The sequence below is a fragment of the Empidonax traillii genome, unplaced genomic scaffold, assembly GCF_003031625.1.
Source record: "Empidonax traillii isolate 1590-97213 ecotype Southwest subspecies unplaced genomic scaffold, ASM303162v1 scaffold186:size1492175, whole genome shotgun sequence".
NCBI lineage: Eukaryota > Metazoa > Chordata > Aves > Passeriformes > Tyrannidae > Empidonax > Empidonax traillii.
The window spans coordinates 327,257-349,531 of NW_020955379.1; the positions used below are offsets into that span (position 1 = coordinate 327,257).

Genomic DNA, 22,275 nt, shown 5'->3' on the forward strand with positions numbered 1-22,275 from the left:
GGTGGGACAGCTCTAACCTGAAAAATGTCTGCAACCCTGTGAATGACTACTGCCTGGCATTCGCTGGAAATCTATTCTGGCCCTGTCCTCAGCATAGCAGCACCATGTTAAATTTGAGGTATAAGTATTTCAGCACAATGAGGGTTCCTGGTACAAGGAACACCTTATATTTAGTTTTGGTGATCAGAAAATAATTAATCTGATTTTCAAACAGGAAGGAGCTGAGTGATTCTTATCTATTAGGAAGAACTCAAATATTCGAATGCATTAGCTAAATGGGTTTGTCATGCTGTATGAGGGGCAATCCTTTGATTCCCTTTTAGCTGCAGACCAGTGAGGCACGAGTCACGATGGAGAGTGATATACCCTGCAGTCGTCTTCTCTCCTCTGCAGAGAGAGTGGACTGATTTTGGAGGAGGGGAAGTAACAGGCGTACTGCTTGGTGTGTTTTAGGCTCCTGCTGCCTGAAGCGCCTCCAAAGAAGTTCCTCACGCTGGGCTCCAAGTTTCGCTACAGCGGTCGGACGCAGGCCCAGACGAGAAGAGCCAGTGCCCTCATAGACCGTCCTGCACCTTACTTTGAGCGCTCTTCTAGTAAACGTTACACCATGTCTCGCAGCTTAGATGGTGGTAAGGTCCTCTCAACTGACTGTCAACAGCTATTGTCACAGTGGTCACTGCTTTAGGTTAGGTATAAACCTCTTGTCATATCATCTCCTTGAGCTTCGGCTGGGTAGAGGCTGTGTGTACCTGCACATTCACTGCAGGGGTAGGGGAGGATGCAGAGAAATTTCATGCTAAATGTGCTGCTGTGGTCCTTACAAAAGTGTTTGCCTAGAGGATGTTTTTGGGACCCCACTCTTCACAGAGCCTCTCTCCTTGGCCTCACACCTAACAGAGCATTTCCCTCCTTTGGGGAGAGACGGGATGACTGGACCTGTCTACCCAAGAAATTCAGGCTTCAACATTTTTCTGGGTTTGCATGAGTGACTCTTTGGGTTTTGGTTGAATCTTTCTTTTTTTCCTATGAAGGTTTTGACTTAAGCTTGATGCAATTCAGAAATTAATTATTTCTCTTGAGCAATAGTACTTGCTTCCAATTACCTCATGTCCTAGTCAGATGAGCGCTAAGAGACCTTTTTCGTACATTACTTTTGAAGGTATGAGACAGAGACTAACATACACAGGTTAAAAGCACATCCTTTATCTCTTTATCCTTGGTTTGTGGAGGTCAGGGTTCTGCTGCTTGCTTAGTTTAAATCAACATGTGATTCAGAGTATCAGCTACTTCCATCAGCTGTTACTGTTATCAGGTGTTGAGTAGAAAGAGGTTGTAGGTTTGCAATTTATTTTTGTAGAAAAAAGAGCGAGACTAAATTCAGAGTCATTACAGATTGAAAAAAAGGTGAATTCTCCTGAAGAATATCACAGATTGCAATGAGTGTAGTGTGTGGTGGGGAGGGAGAGAAGCTTTGATTTAAAACTACCAGTGACAAGCTTTTTTCTCTCCCCCTAAAGGTGCTGCTTGTCATTAATTATTTTGGAATCTTCTAATTCTGATGCGCTTCTTGCTTGTTACCAAGCAACTGGTGACCTGATTGCTGTGCATGTGTTTCAAAGCAGAAATTATCCTTCTGCGTTATTTTGTTTGTAACGTCTAAGCAAGATGTCTCCCTCAACTTCCTTTGCTTTCTCCTGCCTCCTAAGCTCATTCCCAAGAGACAAGATACCTGAAATGATTTTCCCAGCATTTGTTAGACTCTGCAGGGTTTTTATGATGTTAATTGGACTAAGTGCAAATGGGGGGAAGAGGTTTTTTTTAATCAATGCTTATGGTTTCTTCACTAGCATTGCTACTATAATGCAGATGTGGCTGTAGCATTCTGCATTGTGATTATACTGTGATCCAGGCTCTGTCATTTGTTACACAGATGCAAGTAACTTCATAAATTTGAATAATCTCATTGGCTTAGAAATTAGTTACACAATAGTCAAGAGCAGAGTCTGTTAATGTTTTTATTACATTCTATCTATAAATGTACATTTATTTCAAAATGATTTATATATATTTAAGTTTACTGAATTATCGAAGACTTGCATCCTAAAATATTCTAGTTTGGTCCACTGAATTGAATGTCATCACTTCCTAGAATTTTTTAGGATAATGAGCTTACCCGACTGACTTTAGTACTCAATAATACAAGGATCACATTTCTTTTTCCTCTGGCACTATGCCTGTGTTACCTCAATATTGTAATTTTCTATAATGCAGCACGTTACTAACTGTGCATTTGATCTGTATTGTTACATTCTGACAGATTTAAAAAAAACATCTCTTCCACCCCCATGGCTGATGTCGTAGCTGGTTCTCCTTATGTTTCCTGCCTGATAACTGTGGCAATGCGTTGAATTTTTTTTGTCTGGTATTTTACTACGGTAGTACTTTTAATGGCTTGCTAGCACTTAACAACTGTGTAATGCACACATTAGCTACAGTAATGTGTGTATACACATCCATAATAACTGTGTATGCATATAAAAACTACAAGCTTTACTTCAAGGAAACGATTTATTTAAATGTACACACATGCTTCTGGCTTTCTGAAACATGACATATTTATGTTTGCAGCATTATCTCAAATGTTTTTCTAAACCAGCTTTTTTAATTTTATGCAGCTTCTCAGCAAAAGCTGTTTCAGACTTTCCCTCTTTAAATATTTGCTTTTAGCATCAGTGAATGAAAACCATGAAATGTACATGAAGGATTCTGTGTCTGCTGCAGAGGTTGGTACTGGCCAGTACGCCACAACAAAGGGCATCTCTCAGACCAACTTGATAACTACTGTGACTCCAGAGAAAAAGACAGAAGAGGAGAAAGATGATGAAGAGGGCAAAAAGAAGAGAGCAGAGGAAGTCACCCCAATTTCAGCAATACGTCATGACACCAAGGTAGAGTTTTCAGGGTTTTGTATTCAACAGAGCTGCCCTGGAGAGTGCTTGGAGAAACACAGAATTTTGCGGGAGGGAGGGAGGAGAGGAAACTAGTTCTGTGAAGAGAAATATACCATGTATGTATAAGTGTCTTAAATCAGTGTTTCTGTAGTCCTTTTGTTTTTCAGAGGATGTTGTAAAAATTAGCTTCTGCCTCGGACTGCTTTTTTAAATCTGTTTAACAGTCAACCCGGCGTTTTTTACATAGCATTCAAGAGCTCCCAGAAGTAGCCTGGCAGTGCTTGTTTGCTCCTTTGGTCTTCCATCGTATTTTGACTTTAGTATGGCCATAATGTTTCTTACGTTTTGACAAGGCAACAATATATTTCTGCATTCTTGTATGTAGCTCTGTGCTTTAAACTATTATATTTTTCTCTTATACTTCCCATGACACTCTGTTTCCTTGCATGAATTTAAATGGGCATTTTTTTAATCTATTAATTTCTGGGTATTAATCTGCTGTTATAAGCTTTTTTTCCCTGGCTTACAAAAGCATTTGCCTCTCTCGTTTGAAGTTTTGTATTGAAGAAGGCAGTTTTCGTTGATGGTTCTCTTCTTAGTTGTTAAATTTGAGTCATCCCTCATCATCTCCAATCCCGCCGCCACCACATACACATACACACATGATTGTGCATAATATCTACTCAGTTTTTGATATGGGGTACATCAAACAGGACGATAGAGAAAACAGTCGCTAGAGATTGATAGTGAAGAGAAATATGGTAGAATCACATTCCAAAAGTGTACTTTTGGAATGCACTTACTAAACAAGTAAGGTTTACCCTCATTGTTTAGGAAGAAAAACCTTGATGAATACTTTTATACCCAAGCACGCAAATGTTAAAATCTGACCTTCTAACTTTATCATATAGGACCACAATGAGTTACATAGATAAAGGATCAAGTCCGCAAAAAGAGTTGCAATTATGGTACCAAAAATCAGAAACAAATTGAATTACCGAAAACTGCAAATGAGAAAAGATTTTCTTTTGAAAGCTTATACTGTAATTGTAGCATTAAAAAGATAATCTCTACAAAATTTAGCTGGGGTCTTCTTGAAACTCCATTAGTTTCTGGATGGGAAAGATGGATGAAAATGAAATATGCAGAAAACTTCCAATAGAAGCAAGTTCTATTCTGAATGTTTGTAAATTTAAGGCAATTCTTATATAGCTAGAAGTAGTCAAAGGTATTTTAAGAGACTATTTTGATGGAACTTAATTATGCAGAAATGGTTAATTTTTGCACCCCACTCAAGAGGTGGGTTCTGTTTAAAGCAGCCATTAATAGAGCCTCAGTTCTGTAAGCCTAGAGAGATCTTAGTCCTGCTTCCGCAAAGACCTGCCAACAGCTTTGTCATTCATTGTGAAGAGAATAGGGCCTCAAGAAGCACAAAACAAGCTTGAAATCAAATTCCTGTTTAAGGTTATATAAATAGTATAGGTAGGTTTTCAACTCTTACATTAAGACATTTTGCCTTTGTTTTATCCATGTGTATTTAAGTACCAGAAGTTACTCTAAATATTAACACTGCAAAGATGTCAGTGAGTGAATAGTCTGTATTAGCAAAGAATACATTTACTTTGGCTTTTTTTGCCTTTAGAATATAAAGAGAAGTTCTGTGCATTTAGCTCACATAAAGATTTGTGAGTCCATGAGCATTAAATTTTGACTTGAGCTTACCACATTAAACACATAAAGACATTTGTAAGTAGTTTGAAGCTAGACTTGGTTTTGATTGCTTAATTTGGGAATACAGATTGCCTGAACTGATGGATTGTTAAAGAAGAGAGAGAAGCAAAATACAAAGAGGAGGGAAAGGAGTTTTACGTGACTTAAATCCCATTTCTTCCATTAACATACCGGGTAAAAATCGGGCTTGGTATTGATGCAACCTCTGTCTAAAACGTCAGTCCTACTTCTTGCCTCCAGTTTGACATCACCTTAAAGAGGCAAATACTGTTTTGGCTTTGAAGACATTTTGCTTTTGGGAGTCTGGAGTGGCAGTGGAGCTGAAATGGCTTTTATAGCCCCTTGGGAAGATGCACTATGGATGGAGCAGCTCAGGCACTTAGGGCTTTGTCATGGAGCCAGTGTGCCACTTCAGCTAAGTGCACCTGGTGGACTTTGGCTGAAATATCTCGAATCCATCAGCATTGTGTCAGATGTGTTGTACCGGGGTACGCATTTTGGTGATGGTAGTGGTTGTTGTCCTTGTAAAGAGCAGTTGTGGCTGCCCACAGGGAGCTTTGAAATGACAGTCACCATTCCTGCGGAATCACCTCCCTTCTCCTACCAATTTTTTGTCCTTAAATGACCTGAAAGACATTTGAATACCCTGTAAGTGACATATCGAAGTAACTCCTGCTTGTTGGTAGCCAGTATACTTTGCATTGGGGTAAAATTTGTAGCAAAAGCATTGGTTGCATTTTTACCTTTTCCTGTAGGTAGAGTGTCACGTTTTGACTATGAGATGTGGCTGTGTGGGACACAGACCTCTCTCTGGTCAGCCCCCCTTCAGATCCCCAGTGAGAGAACACAGGGCCCACCTAACCACAAGGCTCAGCTCCCTTCTTTCAATGTACCACAGAACTGGTGGCACGCAGCGTGAAGGGGTGTCAGGGTGCATGGCTGGGAGGGGGTGAGTTCCCAGCACTGCCTGCTCTGGCTCCTGGTGGGCAGGAGTTGAGGGCAGGGCTGTGGGGATGCCCAGGAGAGGCCAACCTGGGCAGTGGTGGGGACTGTGCTGAGGAGCTGGGTGGGTATCGAGCTAGGGTGGGTATTGAGCGAGTTTTTCTTCCATCAGTAGCAGTTAACATATGGATTTTTATGACCCCCCCCTCAAACCAGAATGTGTTTTAGTTAGATTTAGGACCTAGATGTTTTTTGTTTCGTTTTGTTTTTTTCATATTGCAGTGGAGGAATTTGGGCATGTAGAGTTTTAAAATTCTTGGATTTTTAATTATTGCTGCTGAGGTTGTCCAAGACATAGATGGGAAGCATCTGGCCCCCACTGGGTCTCCTGCTGACTGCAGGAATGCTATCACAAGTAGTGTTGGTGTTAGAAATATGTTCCCTTCTTTCTTTGTTGTTCTCCATGTACTTCATGTTGAAAACTCCTTATGATCAGAAACCAGTCTTACAGTAAGTGGAAACTGGCAGAACCCAGAACTCCGCATGTGGCCATGGAGGCCTTTAAGTAAATCCTGTGCTGCAGAGGACTAGACAAATGTTGAATCAAGAAGTTGCCTTTTGTAAGCTGGAACCCCAAATCACTAATACCTGTGGTGTGTGGCATAGGAACATGCACCATTTAATTCAGTGGAAAGCTGTGGTGTTAAAATACTGTTTATAATTTTATATATATAATATATATTATTTATCATCACAGAAGAAAATTAACTAATTACAGTTTTCTTTTTGTCCTTTTGCTTTTGCGCCTTGTTTGCTGCTCTTTCTCTGTCACCAGACATCTGTGCTTGGCACTGACTCCCACCACCCCTCACCATCCTCTCAACCTGGCCCCCATGTATCTTCAGCAAAGCTTCGCAGGAGATGCAAGGAGAGAGCTCGGACAAAGTCTCTAGGCTGTGAGGCGCCCAAAGAGAGCGCTCCAGAACACAGCGAGTCGGAGCCAGACTCTGACAGAAAGGGCCGAGTTTGCTCCGCCGAGCAAGACATGGCTTTCAGCTACAAGCAAAAAGCTGGCAAGGGCAGAACGCTGTTTTCCTTCTCCTTGCAACTTCCAGAGTCATTTCCTTCCCTCCTGGATGACGATGGCTACCTGTCACTCCCTAACCTCTCTGAAACCAACCTCCTGCCTGCCAGTGTGCAGCATTACCTCCCCATCCGCTCCCCCTCCCTTGTGCCTTGTTTCCTCTTCATTTTTTTCTTTCTGCTCTCTGCCTCTTTCTCAGTGCCATACGCCCTCACTCTCTCCTTTCCTCTGGCTATGTGCCTCTGCTACCTGGAGCCCAAGGCGGCCTCCTTGAGTGCCTCACTTGCCAATGACCTGAGTGACAGTTCAGAGGAAGAGGTGTGTACCTCGGCATCGAACACACTCTTTTTTGTGTTCAGTGCTTCAGTCCTAACCAGTGTTAGATTGCTGCAATAGTGGTCCTACTTTCAGAGCCTCATTTCTGTCTGTGCTGATATGTTAGAAGGGTGGGGTTTTTTTGATTTGGGGGTTGTTGTTTATTTTTTCTTCTTTTTTTTTTTATTTTTTTTCTCATGCTGGGAGTGCAGCTTGGGGCCCAGGGTTAGGCACAACACTGTGTGGAAGTGGCTTGGTTTGAACTGTGTGAGCCGGTGCAAAGTGACTTGCACCAAATAAATTGCCACTGATCAGCTCTGGAGTTTCGTATCTGAACCCACCAAGACCTCTATCTTCCCTCTATCAATTTATCCTAGGGTTAGAATAGTTATCTAAATAGTGCGTATTAAGTATAATTTTCTGCATAATTACTGGAGCATACATATATACGCATATGTATCTACATTTATTTATATAACTAGCTACCCAACAATAAAGAGCACCCTCGCAAACTTCAGCATATTCAAAATCCAGATGGATTCAGCTTTTTGCAAAAGGCTATCAGCTGCAGCCCAACTGCAGAAAAGGCTTTCTGGTCCAGCAAAACCTGGATCTCGATTTTCAGCCTTGATCCCATCTCTGCTACAGATTAAATTGTTTTCCCATGGTTAAATCCAATGTATCAGTAAGAGGTCAGATTGGGACAGCTGTTCTGCAGCTGTTTGGGGAGCATGCCACGTGGACTATCTTGACATTTGGAATGTAAGATTAGCGCTGCGAGAACCGATGCCTCGAGCCACCAGGGCCATCATGGGCAGATAAACCATTTGCAATAGGAGTCTGCAGTAGTTCTGGGAACAGTGGATGTGATGATATATCCAGAAGTAGGAAAGGAATCTCCTTAAGTAACAGAGTAGATGGCATCTCAGTTTTTGCTGGTGCCTGGTTATTCTTTGTTGACAGAATAAAATAATGAGTTCAGTTTTTACTCGATTTCCTTTTTTCCACTTTGTCTTCAAATACAAAAGTACAGTTTTGCTTTGTATGTAAAGAAAAAAGCCCCAGATCAGATAACCACAGACCAGTTGGCCACTTGTAAAAAACTGCCTTGGCCACTTGTCAATGCCCTTGCAGTAGTTGTCTTCAATAAATCAGCTTGCACATCTAAACATTTGTGTCATCTGCCTCTATTGGTTTTGTAAGACTTGGTGCAGGATTTCATTTCCTTTTTATGGAAAACCAAAAGTTGCATCAATTTATCTTGTAAAAACATTGGTTGTAGATGCTTTTGGCTCTGTGACGCCTAACAATTAAAAAATAATGTGCAGTTTCTGATAAAAGGCATCCAAAACACTGCTGTCTCATTTTGTGTCCTCATTTTGAGACAGCATTTAGGTCTCAATTTGCATTAGTTCTGCACTTGGATTAATCTAATAGCAGTAACAGCATTAATATAGTGCCAGCTCCAGAGGCAATAATGAGGCAGTGTTTATGTAATACATTGGTCTGTTCCTCTTTCAGAAATGAGCACTTCTTTTTGTTAGTAAAGTTAGGAAGTATTGAGCATAAAAACATACAAAATAGGCTTTTTAGTATCGCTCTTTTATGAGGGTGATTACTCTGGCAGTGCTTCCTGGCAGTCAACACAGACTTGTGCCTAATCCACGGGGTATTTCTTGTTCGAAATATTGCATGAAAGTGAATATGTTTTAAATTCAGGCATGTCTGCATTACATTGGCAAAACAAATCACAGCAATTATGATTGCAGGTTAGGGGAGGTACAGGCGCAGCATCTCAGGAGATAGCTGCCTTCTGTCCTACTCCATCCTTTGCCTGTCCGCCAGCCCCACCAGCAGCTGTACTACAGCCTGTCTTGGAGCTGAGCCTGACCTTTCTTATTCTCCACTCTGGAGGCCTGCCTTGCTCAGCCTTAATTCACCATTCCCTGCTTTGTGATAACCCCAAATCCTTACTTCAAGTATCTCAGTAATGCTGACTTCAACTCCATGGCTGATGATTGGCTTATTAGCAGACATGTATGTTGCAATAAAGCAAATTTTGTGCTTTATTTAGGGTTTCATTGCTCTTATGGTAAAAGAAATAGGAACCTCTCTTTTTCCCAATTCACAAATGATTGGACACAGAGATGAAGAAGGCTAAGGCCAGTATCCTGAGCCAAGCTCATATGTTGTTGAGCTTGTTGTCCCTTGAGTGATGTCATCTGGATTCAGTCTGTGCAATCAAAGACAGAATCTCACCCCTTAGAATTCATTAGCTTCTGTGTTTGTACCTTAGCAGCTAATATTTCTATTGACTTCAAGTTCTTAAATGAACCTTATGTGCCAGACTTGTGTTACAGTGTCTTGACACAAATATTTTAATTATTTTTAAATGTCTAGATTCATTAATTCCTCTTTCCTTTTTTTTTCTTTGTAAATAGGAGTGACAGTGCATAGAGTTTCTTTTTTATCACCATACCTTTACAATTGCTTATAATGTTGTAAAGTTGTGAGATCCTTCACTAATAAAGAAACAATTTTTTAAGACTTTGGTAAAAGCAATTGGACTAGCCTAATAGACTATTTTGACATTACAGTTTCATTTAAAAATAGATGTGGTCTGTCTCATGAGTGGTTATTGCTTGAAAAATTGCATGTAACTTGCATTCATGCATTTACCAAATAGTGCAGAATGCTTGTTTATTCTTCTGCCTGTCATACAAACAATACAGACTATTCAAAAGAAGAAATAATAGAAAAGAAAGCAATGACAAAAAAAAAATCAAAAAAGCAGTTTTTTGAAACATTGGAGTTGTCAGAAAATGAGAGAAGATTGGAGGAAATTCAAAGCTAAGACTGATACTCCATCCACCAGTAGGTTGTGGGTTTTTTCTTGTTCTTACTGATGTGATTTGAGGATGAGATGTGTTGTCCTGGCTTTAAATTACCTGTCTGGGTTACTTTAGATTATCTAAGGACCATAGGAAATCACTAATCAAAACCAGAGCTTTTGCTGATATCAAAACAACTTCGATGTGCCAGTCTGGGGCAGTAGGGAGCACTTACTAGTTTTCCACATGATTAGATAACAGCAGAGTATCTTTTGAACTCTTGTCAGCCTGTAATAACCTGCAATCCACTCACTATTAAATCTTGACACTTATGTTCTCCACTCAAATGTTCTTTATGGTGTCAAGCAAAGCAGGGATAGATCAGTCTGTGCAATGCTGTGCTTTGTTTCATCTTTATCACTCATACCTAGTAATTGTTTTGGGGAGTGGGGGGAGTTACTTTTGGTTTTCTCCTGCTTTCATCCATATTCTTAAATGGAATGAGAAGTATTTTTTTTATTATTCTTTTAATGGCAGTTTTCTTTCTTTTTACTATTATTAACAATTACCAGCTGCTCTTTGTTGGAACTGAGTGGGATCTGAGCCTTACCATTACTCCACAGACAGACAGTAGATGGGCTGGGGTTATGGTTATTTGAACTCCTTGGTAATGCAGACAGCCTCATGGTGTATAAATGTGGAGACAAGAAAAACTTCTGTACAAATGAGGGGCTGAAAGTCAGGTGACTGTTAAAGTAGCCTTTTTTTTTTTTTTGAATTATCTTTTCCCCCTCTGAATAAAAATTCAACCACCAGTTTATATTGGCTAGAACGAAAATTTGTTAAATAATTTTATTTTAAAAAATTATGGGAGGAAAAGTTTGTTTAGAAAATATTAGCTGCTTTTTTTCCCCAATTCTTTTTTTAAAGCTACCTGGCTTTCTTAAGGGAAAAAAACCCCTGCTATTCAAGTAACTCTTTTCCAGTAGTGTTCTGTATGGCTTATAAATTTGTTCCAGTAAAGCCATATACTGTGTACAGTACGCCTTGAGTCTTCCTCTGAGTCTGTTCTGTTTACTAATATAGCATTTTTATTTTGCTTCTTTGACTTGTGCGTTGTTTGAAAAGCAATGCTAATGCAGTTCACAGGGATGTTGAGTTTAAGAGTTCCCCATGTGAGCTGCGTGTACTGATGAGCTGGGTTTATTCTTTGTTCCTGCCTTCCTTTCGGGACCTGGTTACTTGTCTAACCAAATAGACTGACAGTGAGCAGACGGACACTGCGGCTGATGGTGAGACCACTGCCACCGAGGTTTGTACAGTCGCCGGCACCCAGTTATGGCAGGGGAGAGCATTTTCCCTTGTCTCTTCCCAACCCTGGTCATGGGGGCTAAACCGCATGTCTGTTCCGGCAGCTCAGGGTCCCTTTCTGCGCGTGTGTGCATGTGTGTGCCTGCGAGTGGGACAGCTTTGCTGGGGGAGTTGAGTTTTCAGTGCTCCTCATGGGTTCCTCTTATTTCTGAGTTTAGTTTGGAAACTGCAAGGCCTCTGCATTGTGCAGACAGTGGGGCTGTCGGTGGCAGCGTCACACACACCAGTGCTGCCCACCCGGACGGCCGTGCTGGTCAAATCATTCTCTGGGGTTTTTTGTTTGTTTGCTTGCGCTTATACTCTGCAGCCTGAGTGAGAGAGTGGGGAAAAGACAATTAAAAGCAATTTTCAAATTCACTGAATAATGGAATTTCCACATTATAAATATCTAAGGTTTTCCTTGAATTTAATTTCACATGGCATCTTCACATATTGCCACCACTAGTCCAAGTATTGTCTTCAGAGGAGGAACATAAAGTATTTGTATTTTCCTTGCCCTGAGAAGCCTCATATCCACAACATGGTACATAGACTGTGCAGATAAATTCATCTCGATGTGACTTCACTGAAGTGCATATAATGCTTTCATAATTAATATGGTTGCAGCTGCAAACATGAGCTGAATTTGGTCTGACATCTGCTAGAAGACAGAGTCGTACCACAAACACTATTGTAGGTTTTCAGAAGGATCTCATTAATATTTGAGACTGTTAAAATTATCGTCAAGGAAAAATTTTTTGACACATCAGGACAATTCAGCCTCGGCTGTAAATAGAATAGATTCGAACTGAGTTATAAAGTAATCAACAGATTTTCCCATGAGTCATTTGACTAATTAGGACTATATGAAAAATTGACAATAAAATATCAGCACAGGCATTAAAAGAATTCAAATGGTGCAACAACATAAAGTCTGTTGAGACAAGTCAGGAGTACAAAATGCTTTGAAGTGCCTCTTGCACTCCATAGCTTCAGGCCTTGAGCCCTCCAGATAGTAAAACATAATCATAAAATTGTGACATTTAAAATGTTTGTTTTGTTACTTTGAAATGTGTGTTAATCTCTGTAACTGCCATCTTTATTTTAGAAGAAAAAATAGAGCAAACCTCAGTTTTCCTTACGAATACCTGATTTTCAAAATGTGTGGTATATTTGCCACCTGAAAATTGCACCCTCAGAAACCGGGTTGTTGGGGCAGTCCTTACGGCATTACTTTAGAAAGGGGATGGGATATCTGTGCCATTCCAGATGACCATCATGGCAGACCTATCTCCTGAAAGATTATATACAGGCAAAATATGAAATAAAATTATAGAAATACAGGAAGGGATTGAGTTTAGTGAAACAGCATTTTAAGCAAATAAAACGCGCTTCCGTCTGTAGAAAGTGTTATGGGTTGTTTGCCCATGGTGAGTTTATGCAAAGCTTTGCTTGTTGCCCAGATAATGTCATGTGTGTAAACTCTGGGATTACGGAATTCCAAAGAATCCGCTGTTGCCATTTGGTGCTAGTCTAGCCATGACCTTGGTGAGAAGGTGCAACTGCTACTCCTTAAAGTGAGATCTATGTATGTGGAGTGTAGCAGTTTTTATAAAAGGAAAAGGTTTTATACCCTTTGTTAACAAATAACTAATTTGAGAAGAGGAGGTTTCCTCTGAGTTAGAAAAGCTGTGCAAAGCCAGTGTCTACTCCTCCTTAAGCCCTTAACGTAGAGAAAATGGGATTTTAACCCAGTATGTGCCTCTCACCAATGTCCATAAAGCCTTCATTGATACGAGTGGGTAAGGTGTTGTTTTCCAATCTTTCTCATGCTGGCAGTCGGATCAAGAGGAGGATGGAGATCTAAAGGCACAGGTACAGAAACGAAAGGCCTAGATGTTGCTCAGGTATCAATGTGGAGGTGTTCACCTCTTTCAGCATGTTACTGTCGGTTCTCTGTGAAGAAATGTGTAGAAACAGCATTTTGTATCCTTTCAATACTGTGTCCCTTACCTTTCCCTTTCTTTTTCACTTCTTTCAGAATAGTCTGATTAAGCGAATACAGGGTGAAAATGTGTATGTCAAACATAGTAATCTTATGTTAGAGGTTGGTATTGGTATATACCAGTGCATGTACGTACATGTGTGTTAGTTTTAGTGGTAAACTGTGGATCTGCACTATGATGCATGAACTGTGTACTCCCACTTCCTAATAGATTATTTTTTTTCTCAGACTATGATGACTCCTCTAACTTGTACTATAAATACAGATCTATGCGTGTGCGTATATGTGTGTACCTCCACGCGCATATGTATGTTTGTTTGAAGCCTCTCAATCAGGTGCAAATTATAGCGGTATGGATAAGCTCTCTAAGAGTGTATTTATACTCACTTGTCCGAGATATGCTATGCTGTTATCTTTCAAAATGCCACATTTTCACAGAGTGTTGTGTTGGTGCTGTGCTCCCCGGCTCCCTGAGCTGTTACTTCCCTCTATACTAACCAAGTTGTGTGTTTTGGCTCTCAGATTTGGTTGGCTTAGGATGAATCACAAACTGCTCTATTCTTTTAAAACTGTCCAGGACCTAGACAAAACCCAGGAAGATCTGATGAAACATCAGACCAATATAAGCGAGTTGAAACGCACCTTCTTGGAAACCTCCACAGAGACGACTGTGTCTAATGAGTGGGAGAAGAGGCTTTCCACATCTCCCGTTCGGCTTGCAGCAAGGCAGGAGGATGCTCCTATGATTGAACCACTAGTGCCTGAAGAGGTCAGCCTGAGCTGAAAGGATTCAATGTGTATTTCTCTATTCATTTTTACTTATAGCAGCCCTCAGTAGATTAGAGGCCTTAGTTAAAAGCTATTCTCTGCTTGTAGGCACCCCCTTTTCCCAGGACTCAAGCTCTAGATGCAAGGAAGATGCGAGGAAGAGCAGATACTATAAATGTATGCATATAAATATATATAACATATATATAAGAATATATATGTATTTAGAGAATGAAATTCACTATAAGCTGTGTGGCAGAATTGGGTCTCTCTGAGGTGTCATTACAGTTTCGGTGAGCTTGAGGAAGTCCAACCATGCATGAAAGAAACCATGAAAGTGATGGAGAGAAAATTTAAATAATCATGACTGGTTGGGAGCAGCAGTGTAGTGAGACGGATGGGGTTATGGTGCCAGACTTGACAAGAAAATACAGAGCAAAGGGCAGAACTCTCTCAGTCTTTGAAGATAGGGAAGAAATAATGATGATAATTGGACCAGCTTGGCCAGTTCCTTAAGGGTTGCTGCAGTCTGCTGGGTACTGTTTCATTGAAGACCCAATGCAGATTGCTAAGTGTCTGCATTTTCATGCAGTGTGCATGTGTGAAAAAATCTTGCTTACTCTGCAGTCTTGAAGTGTTTGTAAGAAACTTGTGAATTTAAAAGCTGGCATTTACCTAATTTGTGGGTAGATAATGATATGTAGCGGTAGCAATGTAACATTCATGTTGCAGTAGAATACACAGATCTTCAAAAAAAAGACAACATCTTGGTTTAAATCCCAGTGGAGCAAAAAGAAATAAGCTTGTGTGGTCTGCATGAAAGTTCATTTTTTTTATTCTGTTGTGGATGGATGTCTGGTTTCTGTCTCACAGAAATCATCTTCATGGTTACTTCTTGGTTTTAGCATTACAGACCAATAAGTGGTCATGCAATTTGCTTGTGTGCCCACAGCATTGATGTAATGTTGTGAGGAAAAATTGGCTGGAAAGGCTATTCTGCTTTTCCACCTCAGACGTTGGTGTTGCAGTCCCACACCTCTCTGGGGAAGGGAATCCGTGGAGGCACGCAGGTAGCATGTGTCAGCTTCTCCGCTTAGGGAAAGGGATATTGCCTAGAAAAATGCCCTCTCCTCCTTCTCTCTCACATTATACCCATCCAACCAGTGGCTGATACAGGCATCAGACATGCACTGGCGTGGCCATCAAGTTAAATTAAAATGTCTAAAAAAGCAGACTCAGTACCCAAAGCTTCCCTTTTGTGGGGAGCGCAGAGGAGTCTTAGTGTTGCTCCTACTGTCTTGTTCAGGAATCATAATAGAGCCTAGAACAGATTAGTGTGCTTGTAGTTGAAAATATGGGTTTTCTTTCATAAAAGAAAACTGTAAAATAGAATTGTGAATATAATGAACAGGATGCGTTTAACATATTAAAGATGTAAGGAACAGTTGAGAAGGGAGCAGGTGGCTACCTGAGCCTGAATCAGACTATAGGGGAAGCAAACTTAAAACAGCACCACCTTGTTGGTTTGATGTTTTTATTACTTTAGAAATTTAATAACATTTCTTAATTAAAACACACAAGCAATAGCAAAGTCTTACACAGTCATGTAGGCTTCACCCTGAGGAAACACATCCAAATTTAACCATATTTTGGAAAGGAAAAGGGCAAGAATTATCCTTATCTGATATCTCTTCTCTTACTAGTAGAACATGACTTGCTCAAAAGCAATGTCCAGTTACTAAATCTTATATGTATCTAAGTAATGTACAGCTATTTCACAGAACCTCATCTAAATGAAGGCATTTCTGTGGAAAATTGAGAGAGGATTTGAGCTGTCAGAGACTAACTCTGAGGTGACTTCTAGCACAAAGGGGTCCCTGCTGTAACTAACACGTGGCTATGCTTTTTGGTCCCACTTAGTAGGGTGGTTTCAGTTCACCTGTCCTGCTGAGAGAGGAATTTTTCAGGAAAAAACTTAAGCCATCCATAGGTCAAAATAAGGACCTTGATACTTAGGAAGAAATGCAGAGGCAGTCAGGACAGAGAACTGCCTTAGGTAGTGCCTTCTGCTAGTCGAAGAAGTTACACATTTAATTTAGCATATCCACTTTAAAATTCTATTAAATGTTGTTATCTGTAGCTCTTCCATATAAAAAAAAATTAGAACAGAAGGGAAAAAATGCCTTTTCAAAATGTGCAAACCCACTTGGTTTATTACAACGGTAGGGGAAATAGTTCATTCTTTGCTAGTTATGAAAAATATAGTTTTAAATATCTGCCATGATGGTGGCCAGATAGCTGCAGAACATGAAAGCAGTCATATTAACAAACTTCTTGACAATATTTAATCTAACCTGGATTGGATGAAGGCATCACTTTTCTGTGTCTTATCGCAGTCAGGGAGATGAGCTTTTACCCCTTCCTCTCTCTAGTTTCATATCTTTCTTTAAATTTCTGACTTTCTTCTTGAGTGCACATAGGCTTTTGTCATGCCAGTCATAACACTTCCACTTGTATGTCTATTAAGTGCCTTAGCCACTGAAGTGGTTAGAAAGGGTTTAGCAAGAAACCTATTTTGCTCTGCACAGGCTTGCTTTCTCTGGCCAAATGGCAACAGTGGCTGGCCGAGAAGGTGGCTCAAAAGGCTTAGGAAGTGGAGTCTTAGCAGCATTTAAAATTTTCCCAGTTGGCCAGGTTGCAGAGGTACTATTGTCACAGCACTGGGAAGACACTGATGGGACAAAAAACTAGGAGGAGTTCAGTGTCTCACTATAGTGATTATAGAGCAACAGTTAGCTTCCTGTTTAGGAAGAGGACTCTTGAGGCCTCTTGTACCAGCAGGGAGTGCTGAAATCTTCGCAGGGCGCACTTTGTGCCTGCTTCAGGAGGAAGGGCTGCAAACTCAGGAGAGAGCCTCATCCAGGGTGAAGGTGGAGGGGCCTCTTCTCAGCATCAGTCACAGTTAAATGAATAATATGAGATGAAACGAACACAGTGCATCCACACCTGGGAGTTACTCATTGTAGTGGGTTTGGTACTACACAAGTGGTTTGCTTGTGTTGACTTTGCATTCACCGCAGAGAGGCACTGATTTCACCTCTTATGGGAAACCTCTTTGCTGTAAAATGATTCTCTTAAATTCTGTTTCCTTATTTACCATGTAGTTAATAATTTTTAGTGTAGAGAAATATAATGAGATGCTGTAAAGTATAGTGGACTTTATACCCTCCACTTACTAAAATAATTTATTCCCCTGATATTAGACCAAAGAAGAAAGAGAAAAATCAGAAAAACTCATATTTTTGCAGAAGGGAGGTACTACATTCCTTGAAATGCAGGTAAAAACAAACAATACTTTCTTGAAATGCAGTCCAATAGGATGGCAATGATTTATTATTTTATTATCTTTTTTCCTTTCCAAACCCTCCCTTTTTAATATTATTTTTATTATTAATATTATTATTATTATTTCATAAGTTTCATATAGAGATGTAATCTGGGGACCAAATTCTGCGGAATGAGTCCCTTCTAGAGCTTATGTCTTCCTAATGGAGACTGGTTTCTTTGCTAGTTAGAAATCTACTTGCACGATGCTGTTTCTGGATGTTGTTTGCGGTTGTGCATGCATTTCCAGCATAGACCTCACTGAGAACATTACGGTGAATGGGGCACTGCTGTCACTAGAATGAATTTCCTTTATATTAAGTGAATCTAGATTATGCTGAGTGATGGTGAACTTTGTATTTTTATTGGTTTTTCTATTAGCCAAGTGTGATAGAGAAGAAGCTGCAGGAAGGAGAATCTGCTGGCACTTTGGTTACTTCTCATCAAATCATTATCCAGAAAAGTATCCCATCATCCCTAGAGGTTATTTTTAATTCATTCAATTTTAAACTACCTCATTTGTTTAGTTAAGTACAGAAATTATGGTCTTAAGGTCAAATAACTGGGTGCTGATTGCATAGTCAAAGAAAATCACATAGCATATTTGCATGAGGAGGAAAAAAGATGCTGCAATTAAGTTCCATTCAGAATCTTTAGTAGTATGTTCAGTTTACACAGTTAACTTCACCCCCCTTCAGGATTGTTTAAATGGAGCAGTACAACACAGTTATTCTAGTGAAAACAAGGAAATTCAGTGCAGGCTACAGCTACATACAAATGCATACTATTCTAAAACCTCATCAACAGTGTGTTTGTGACAACTGGGGAACAGTTGAATGGGCTTATTTGCCCTATTTTTGTAATTTCTTTTACTGTAGTATTATGAACCTCTGTGATATGTGATTTTTAACCCCAGAATGATTCCAATTGTCATTTTAAAACATGCCCTGAAATGCTATTCCCTTCAAATGAATACAAACATAGTGTGGCAAAAATATTTTTTATGTCCACGTTTTATGGGCCTCTGAGGGCAGACAGTATGCAAAAAAATCATATGCCTAAGGTGATTCTGTTTGTTTGTTTGATAACTGCTCTAAGAACTACAATGGTAAAAGTTATTATAAGCTTTCGGAAGAGGCAACATTGATTTCTTGCAAGTCTTCATACTTTAGTGCTCCTGAAGTACAGATAAACCTTCAGATATTCTAATTTAGCTTTTATATCTCAAATATAGGGCACTGAGGATTGGGTTATTATAGACAAAATACCCTCTGAGGTAGTTGATGGTGAATCGGAAAAAAATCTGGCATACAAAGTAGTGACTGTGAGCAGTAAAACTGCCATTCCACCTGAGATGTTAAAATCCAGTACCGTTCTAATGCAGAGCTTTGAGGACTTGGAAAGCAAAATACAATCCAATGAGGAGAATAAGCAGAAAATGTTCACCCTAGGAAAGTCCTATGATACCATGTCTGGGAAAATTGTAACCATGACAAGTAAAGCTAAAGAGGGCGAGAAAGCAGTACAGACTTCAGTAGAAACATTGCAAAAAATGGAAAGGGAAGTGCAAGAATCTGTGAAAATCGTTCCAGTAGTGACCAAGTATGAAATCCTCAAGCCTGTCACTGATGAGAAAGCCAGGTGGGGATCCGACATGCAGAGCACAAAAAGAAAGCTGTCCGACTCTCTGACACCCATAAAGGAAGCAGAATCTCAGTTGCAAAGTCCTGAAGAGGAGAGTTTGAAAAAGACACTAAAGATGGACCAGGATTTGCAGTTACATGGTACACTGGGAAGCATACAGCTTGGCAAAGCAGAGAAACATCTTGGCAGTGAAGCTGTAAAAGCAGGGTCGTTTGCCTGGACAGATAAGAGCCTGTCTGAGTGGAGATATTCCAGAGAACAGCCATTTACCATTGCTACTGCTCACTATGTTACCGAGTCGTCTGCATCAAAAGTGGTGGTAACAAGTGGCTTTGACTTCATGCCACGATTTAAAGATAAAAGCATGACTTCTTTTAGGCAATCCCCTCACGCTGCCCTACCTTTTGGTTCTCTTGCTGCCTGGCTTTGTGTTGACAGCAGCCAACCCAGCTTATTTTTTTTCTCTCATACTTTGAATCCGTCCCAGAGTCTGAAACAGACATTATATAAGGTTTTCAACCTTTCTGGTTTATTTAAAGATCCGTGTTACTGAAATGTACTATTGCTGCTGTGGCTTGTTAATAAAAGGAAAAAAAAAAATTGTTTACTTGAACCAGCAAAATGCCAATGCTAACAACTACGCTTTTAAACCTTTGCTTACTACAGCCATTATGAATTTGCTCTGATTTATTTTCCCATTCTTTTCCTGTTTCCAACTTCTCTGTGCCCCCGCAACCTTCTCTCCTTTTCCTCCTTCTTTGCCTTCAGTTTTGGCAATTAATCTGTCTGTTCATGTGGGTCTGCCTTTCTTCTGTGTATGACTCTACATTTCTTTGTCTATTTAGACTAAACAGTCCACCAGTGAAAAAACCTTGGATGGTTCAGATATCTTCACTCTAATAGAGTCTGCCAGAAAACCGACTGAGTTCATAGGAGGGGTTACTTCAACTTCCCATAGCTGGGCTCAGGTGGCCGTTTGATTCCCTCCATCAGTGTTATAACTACACAACAATTACTTTTGCTTTTCTGTTGTTTCACGTTTTTTGCACAATTTGGAACTGTATAACTAATGCATGTATTCATGTACCCTTTCTTTTGTTACAAAAGCTCACAACAGAAACTTCACTGAAAAGAAAAAAAAAAAACACCAGGTTTCTTCTCATTTCACTTTATTTTGGTCATTCTGCAGGGTACTGTATTTTGCCTTTATAAAACTCCCACAAAAATACCAATGAGAAAAACACTGGCATTGAAATTTCTCTTCACTTTTTAAAAGTTGTGATTCTTGCTTTGTTTTGCATTTCTACTGTGCTGATAACATCCCGAGAACAAAAATCTGTGCAACATGAGAGAAATAAATTGGCAAAATATAATACCTAATTTTTTTATTTATGTTCACAGTACATTAAGCTGAGGAGCTACTGCAAATAGTTTTGTCTCCTTCTGATACTAAGGGTTCTTTTTCTCCTTCCCTACAGAGAATAGACACCACAACGACATCTCAGGAGATAACTTCCAGTGACATGAAGCAAGCAGTTCAACCACATCAGGATACAGTGAAGAAGGTTGTACAGGAGACTGTAGTTGTCAAGGAGAGACATGGGATGGAGGTGCATGCAGGCGGGGATCCTGCTAAAGTGGCTGGACTTGCGCTGGATGCCCAGGCTGAGGCAGCATCCGCGGTGGCTGCTGGCGTGCAAGGGAAGGAGGGCTCTTCTGGGACTGAGGGGGCAAAGGAGGAAAAAAGGCAGGAGGCTGGCAAAGCCCTAACCAAACAGGAAGGAGTCACTGCCACTGCTTCGTGTGAGCAAGCAGAGGAGCACAGAACAACAGCCCAACTTTCAGAATCTTTGGAAAGAAAACCTCATTTTGAGGTAACTTGTTATTAAATCCGTCATGCCTGTGTGAATTGCGAACGTAGGCAATGGTGGACTAAGTTAATTCCTGTCATGGAAAGTAAAGTGTGCCAAGCTTGTATGATTGCATCTTTGAAGCAGGCAATTTGTTTCTCCTCTTATTTCCTCCTTACATGTCATCTGCAAGGCTTGTTGCTGGTTTCCATCATTAGCAAAATGCCATGCGTGTTTTATGTAAAAGTGCTTTTCATGCTGCAGAGAAATACTGAATTTCATGGCATTTTATGCAGCAGTTAACAATATCAGCTGGCATTTCCTTTGGGAAAGTCTGACCAAATTGGCAAAGTGCATGTCCTCAGAGACAGGAAATAGTTTGTTTTTTCCATGCTTGATACAATTATAAACAAGTGTACAGTGTCTTAACCCAGGTTCCTTACCTTAGCCCCGTCAGTGGAATTTCAAGAGCTGTTTTGCGGAGAGTTTTTTTCCGAAGAAGACAGAAGACTAATCCTGAACAGGGTTCATTCTCTTGTCATTTTAAGAAAGTATAGAATCACAGAACCCCAGAACAGTTGAGGCTGGCAGGGCCCTCTGAAGCTCATCTTCTCCAACCCTGCTGCTCAAGCAGGGACACCCAAAGTCAGTTGCTGCCCAGGACCATGTCCAGAGAACTTCTTCTGAGCATCTCCAAGAAGGGAGTCTCCACAATCTCCCTGGGCAACTTGTGGCCATGCTCAGTCACCCTCACAGTGAAAAGGTGTTTCCTGATGTTCAGAGGGAATCACCTGTTTTTCAGGTTGTAGTGTTTAGAATGTTTTTGAACTTTGTTTTCATGAAACTCAGGGAAGTGGGAAGTGTTGCCAGCATTCTATACATTTATGTACCACTGCAGTTAAGATAATTTTATCTTTTTTTTTTTTTTTTTTTTTTTTTTTTTTTTTTTTTTTTTTTTTTTTTTTTTTTTTTGGTTAAATGCAGACCACTTTTTGATTGTTCTTTCTTTTCCCTAAGCAAAAAATGTAAATCCTTCTGAGAAATCCATATTCCAATTCTTTTTTTTTCTTCATGCAGTCACCAGTTGTGAAGACTGAGACTATCAGTTTCAGCAGTGTTCCTGGTGGGGAAAACCTTGAAATTTCAACAAAAGAAGTGCCAGTAGTCCATACGGAAACAAAAACCATTACTTATGAGTCTTCTCAGGTAAGAAATTCTGCAATGACACTGTCTAATTTAACATGCCCTTAAGGAACCCATGTTTCTTAGCGCATTTTTAAGTGTATGCCTTAGTGTAAATTGTTCTAAATTGTTCAAGTATTAGATACTGTCATGAGGAGGATGTACATAAGAATAATTTACCTGAGGGTGACTCTCATGTTCTGGTGCAGGGCCTTTCTAGATAAAACTACAGATATAA

General features: G+C 40.1%; 1 protein-coding gene across 30 annotated transcripts in view; it reads left to right on the forward strand.

The window, feature by feature from the left end:
* The window catches only part of EPB41L3 (erythrocyte membrane protein band 4.1 like 3), a 141,959-nt gene that overhangs the window by 114,019 nt on the left and 5,665 nt on the right, over positions 1-22,275 (forward strand). For 7 of the 30 annotated variants that reach the window (XM_027886358.1, XM_027886349.1, XM_027886350.1 and 4 more), the window contains 13 exons: positions 454-629; positions 2,728-2,948; positions 6,460-7,026; positions 11,113-11,166; positions 13,044-13,079; positions 13,246-13,311; positions 13,787-13,978; positions 17,241-17,315; positions 17,743-17,844; positions 18,596-19,324; positions 19,851-19,973; positions 20,484-20,879; positions 21,933-22,061. In XM_027886358.1, the coding sequence (XP_027742159.1) occupies positions 454-629; positions 2,728-2,948; positions 6,460-7,026; positions 11,113-11,166; positions 13,044-13,079; positions 13,246-13,311; positions 13,787-13,978; positions 17,241-17,315; positions 17,743-17,844; positions 18,596-19,324; positions 19,851-19,973; positions 20,484-20,879; positions 21,933-22,061 (2,866 nt within the window). The remainder of the gene's footprint in view (positions 1-453; positions 630-2,727; positions 2,949-6,459; positions 7,027-11,112; positions 11,167-13,043; positions 13,080-13,245; positions 13,312-13,786; positions 13,979-17,240; positions 17,316-17,742; positions 17,845-18,595; positions 19,325-19,850; positions 19,974-20,483; positions 20,880-21,932; positions 22,062-22,275) is intronic. The other 23 variants (XM_027886357.1, XM_027886354.1, XM_027886364.1 and 20 more) reach the window with 23 other exon arrangements.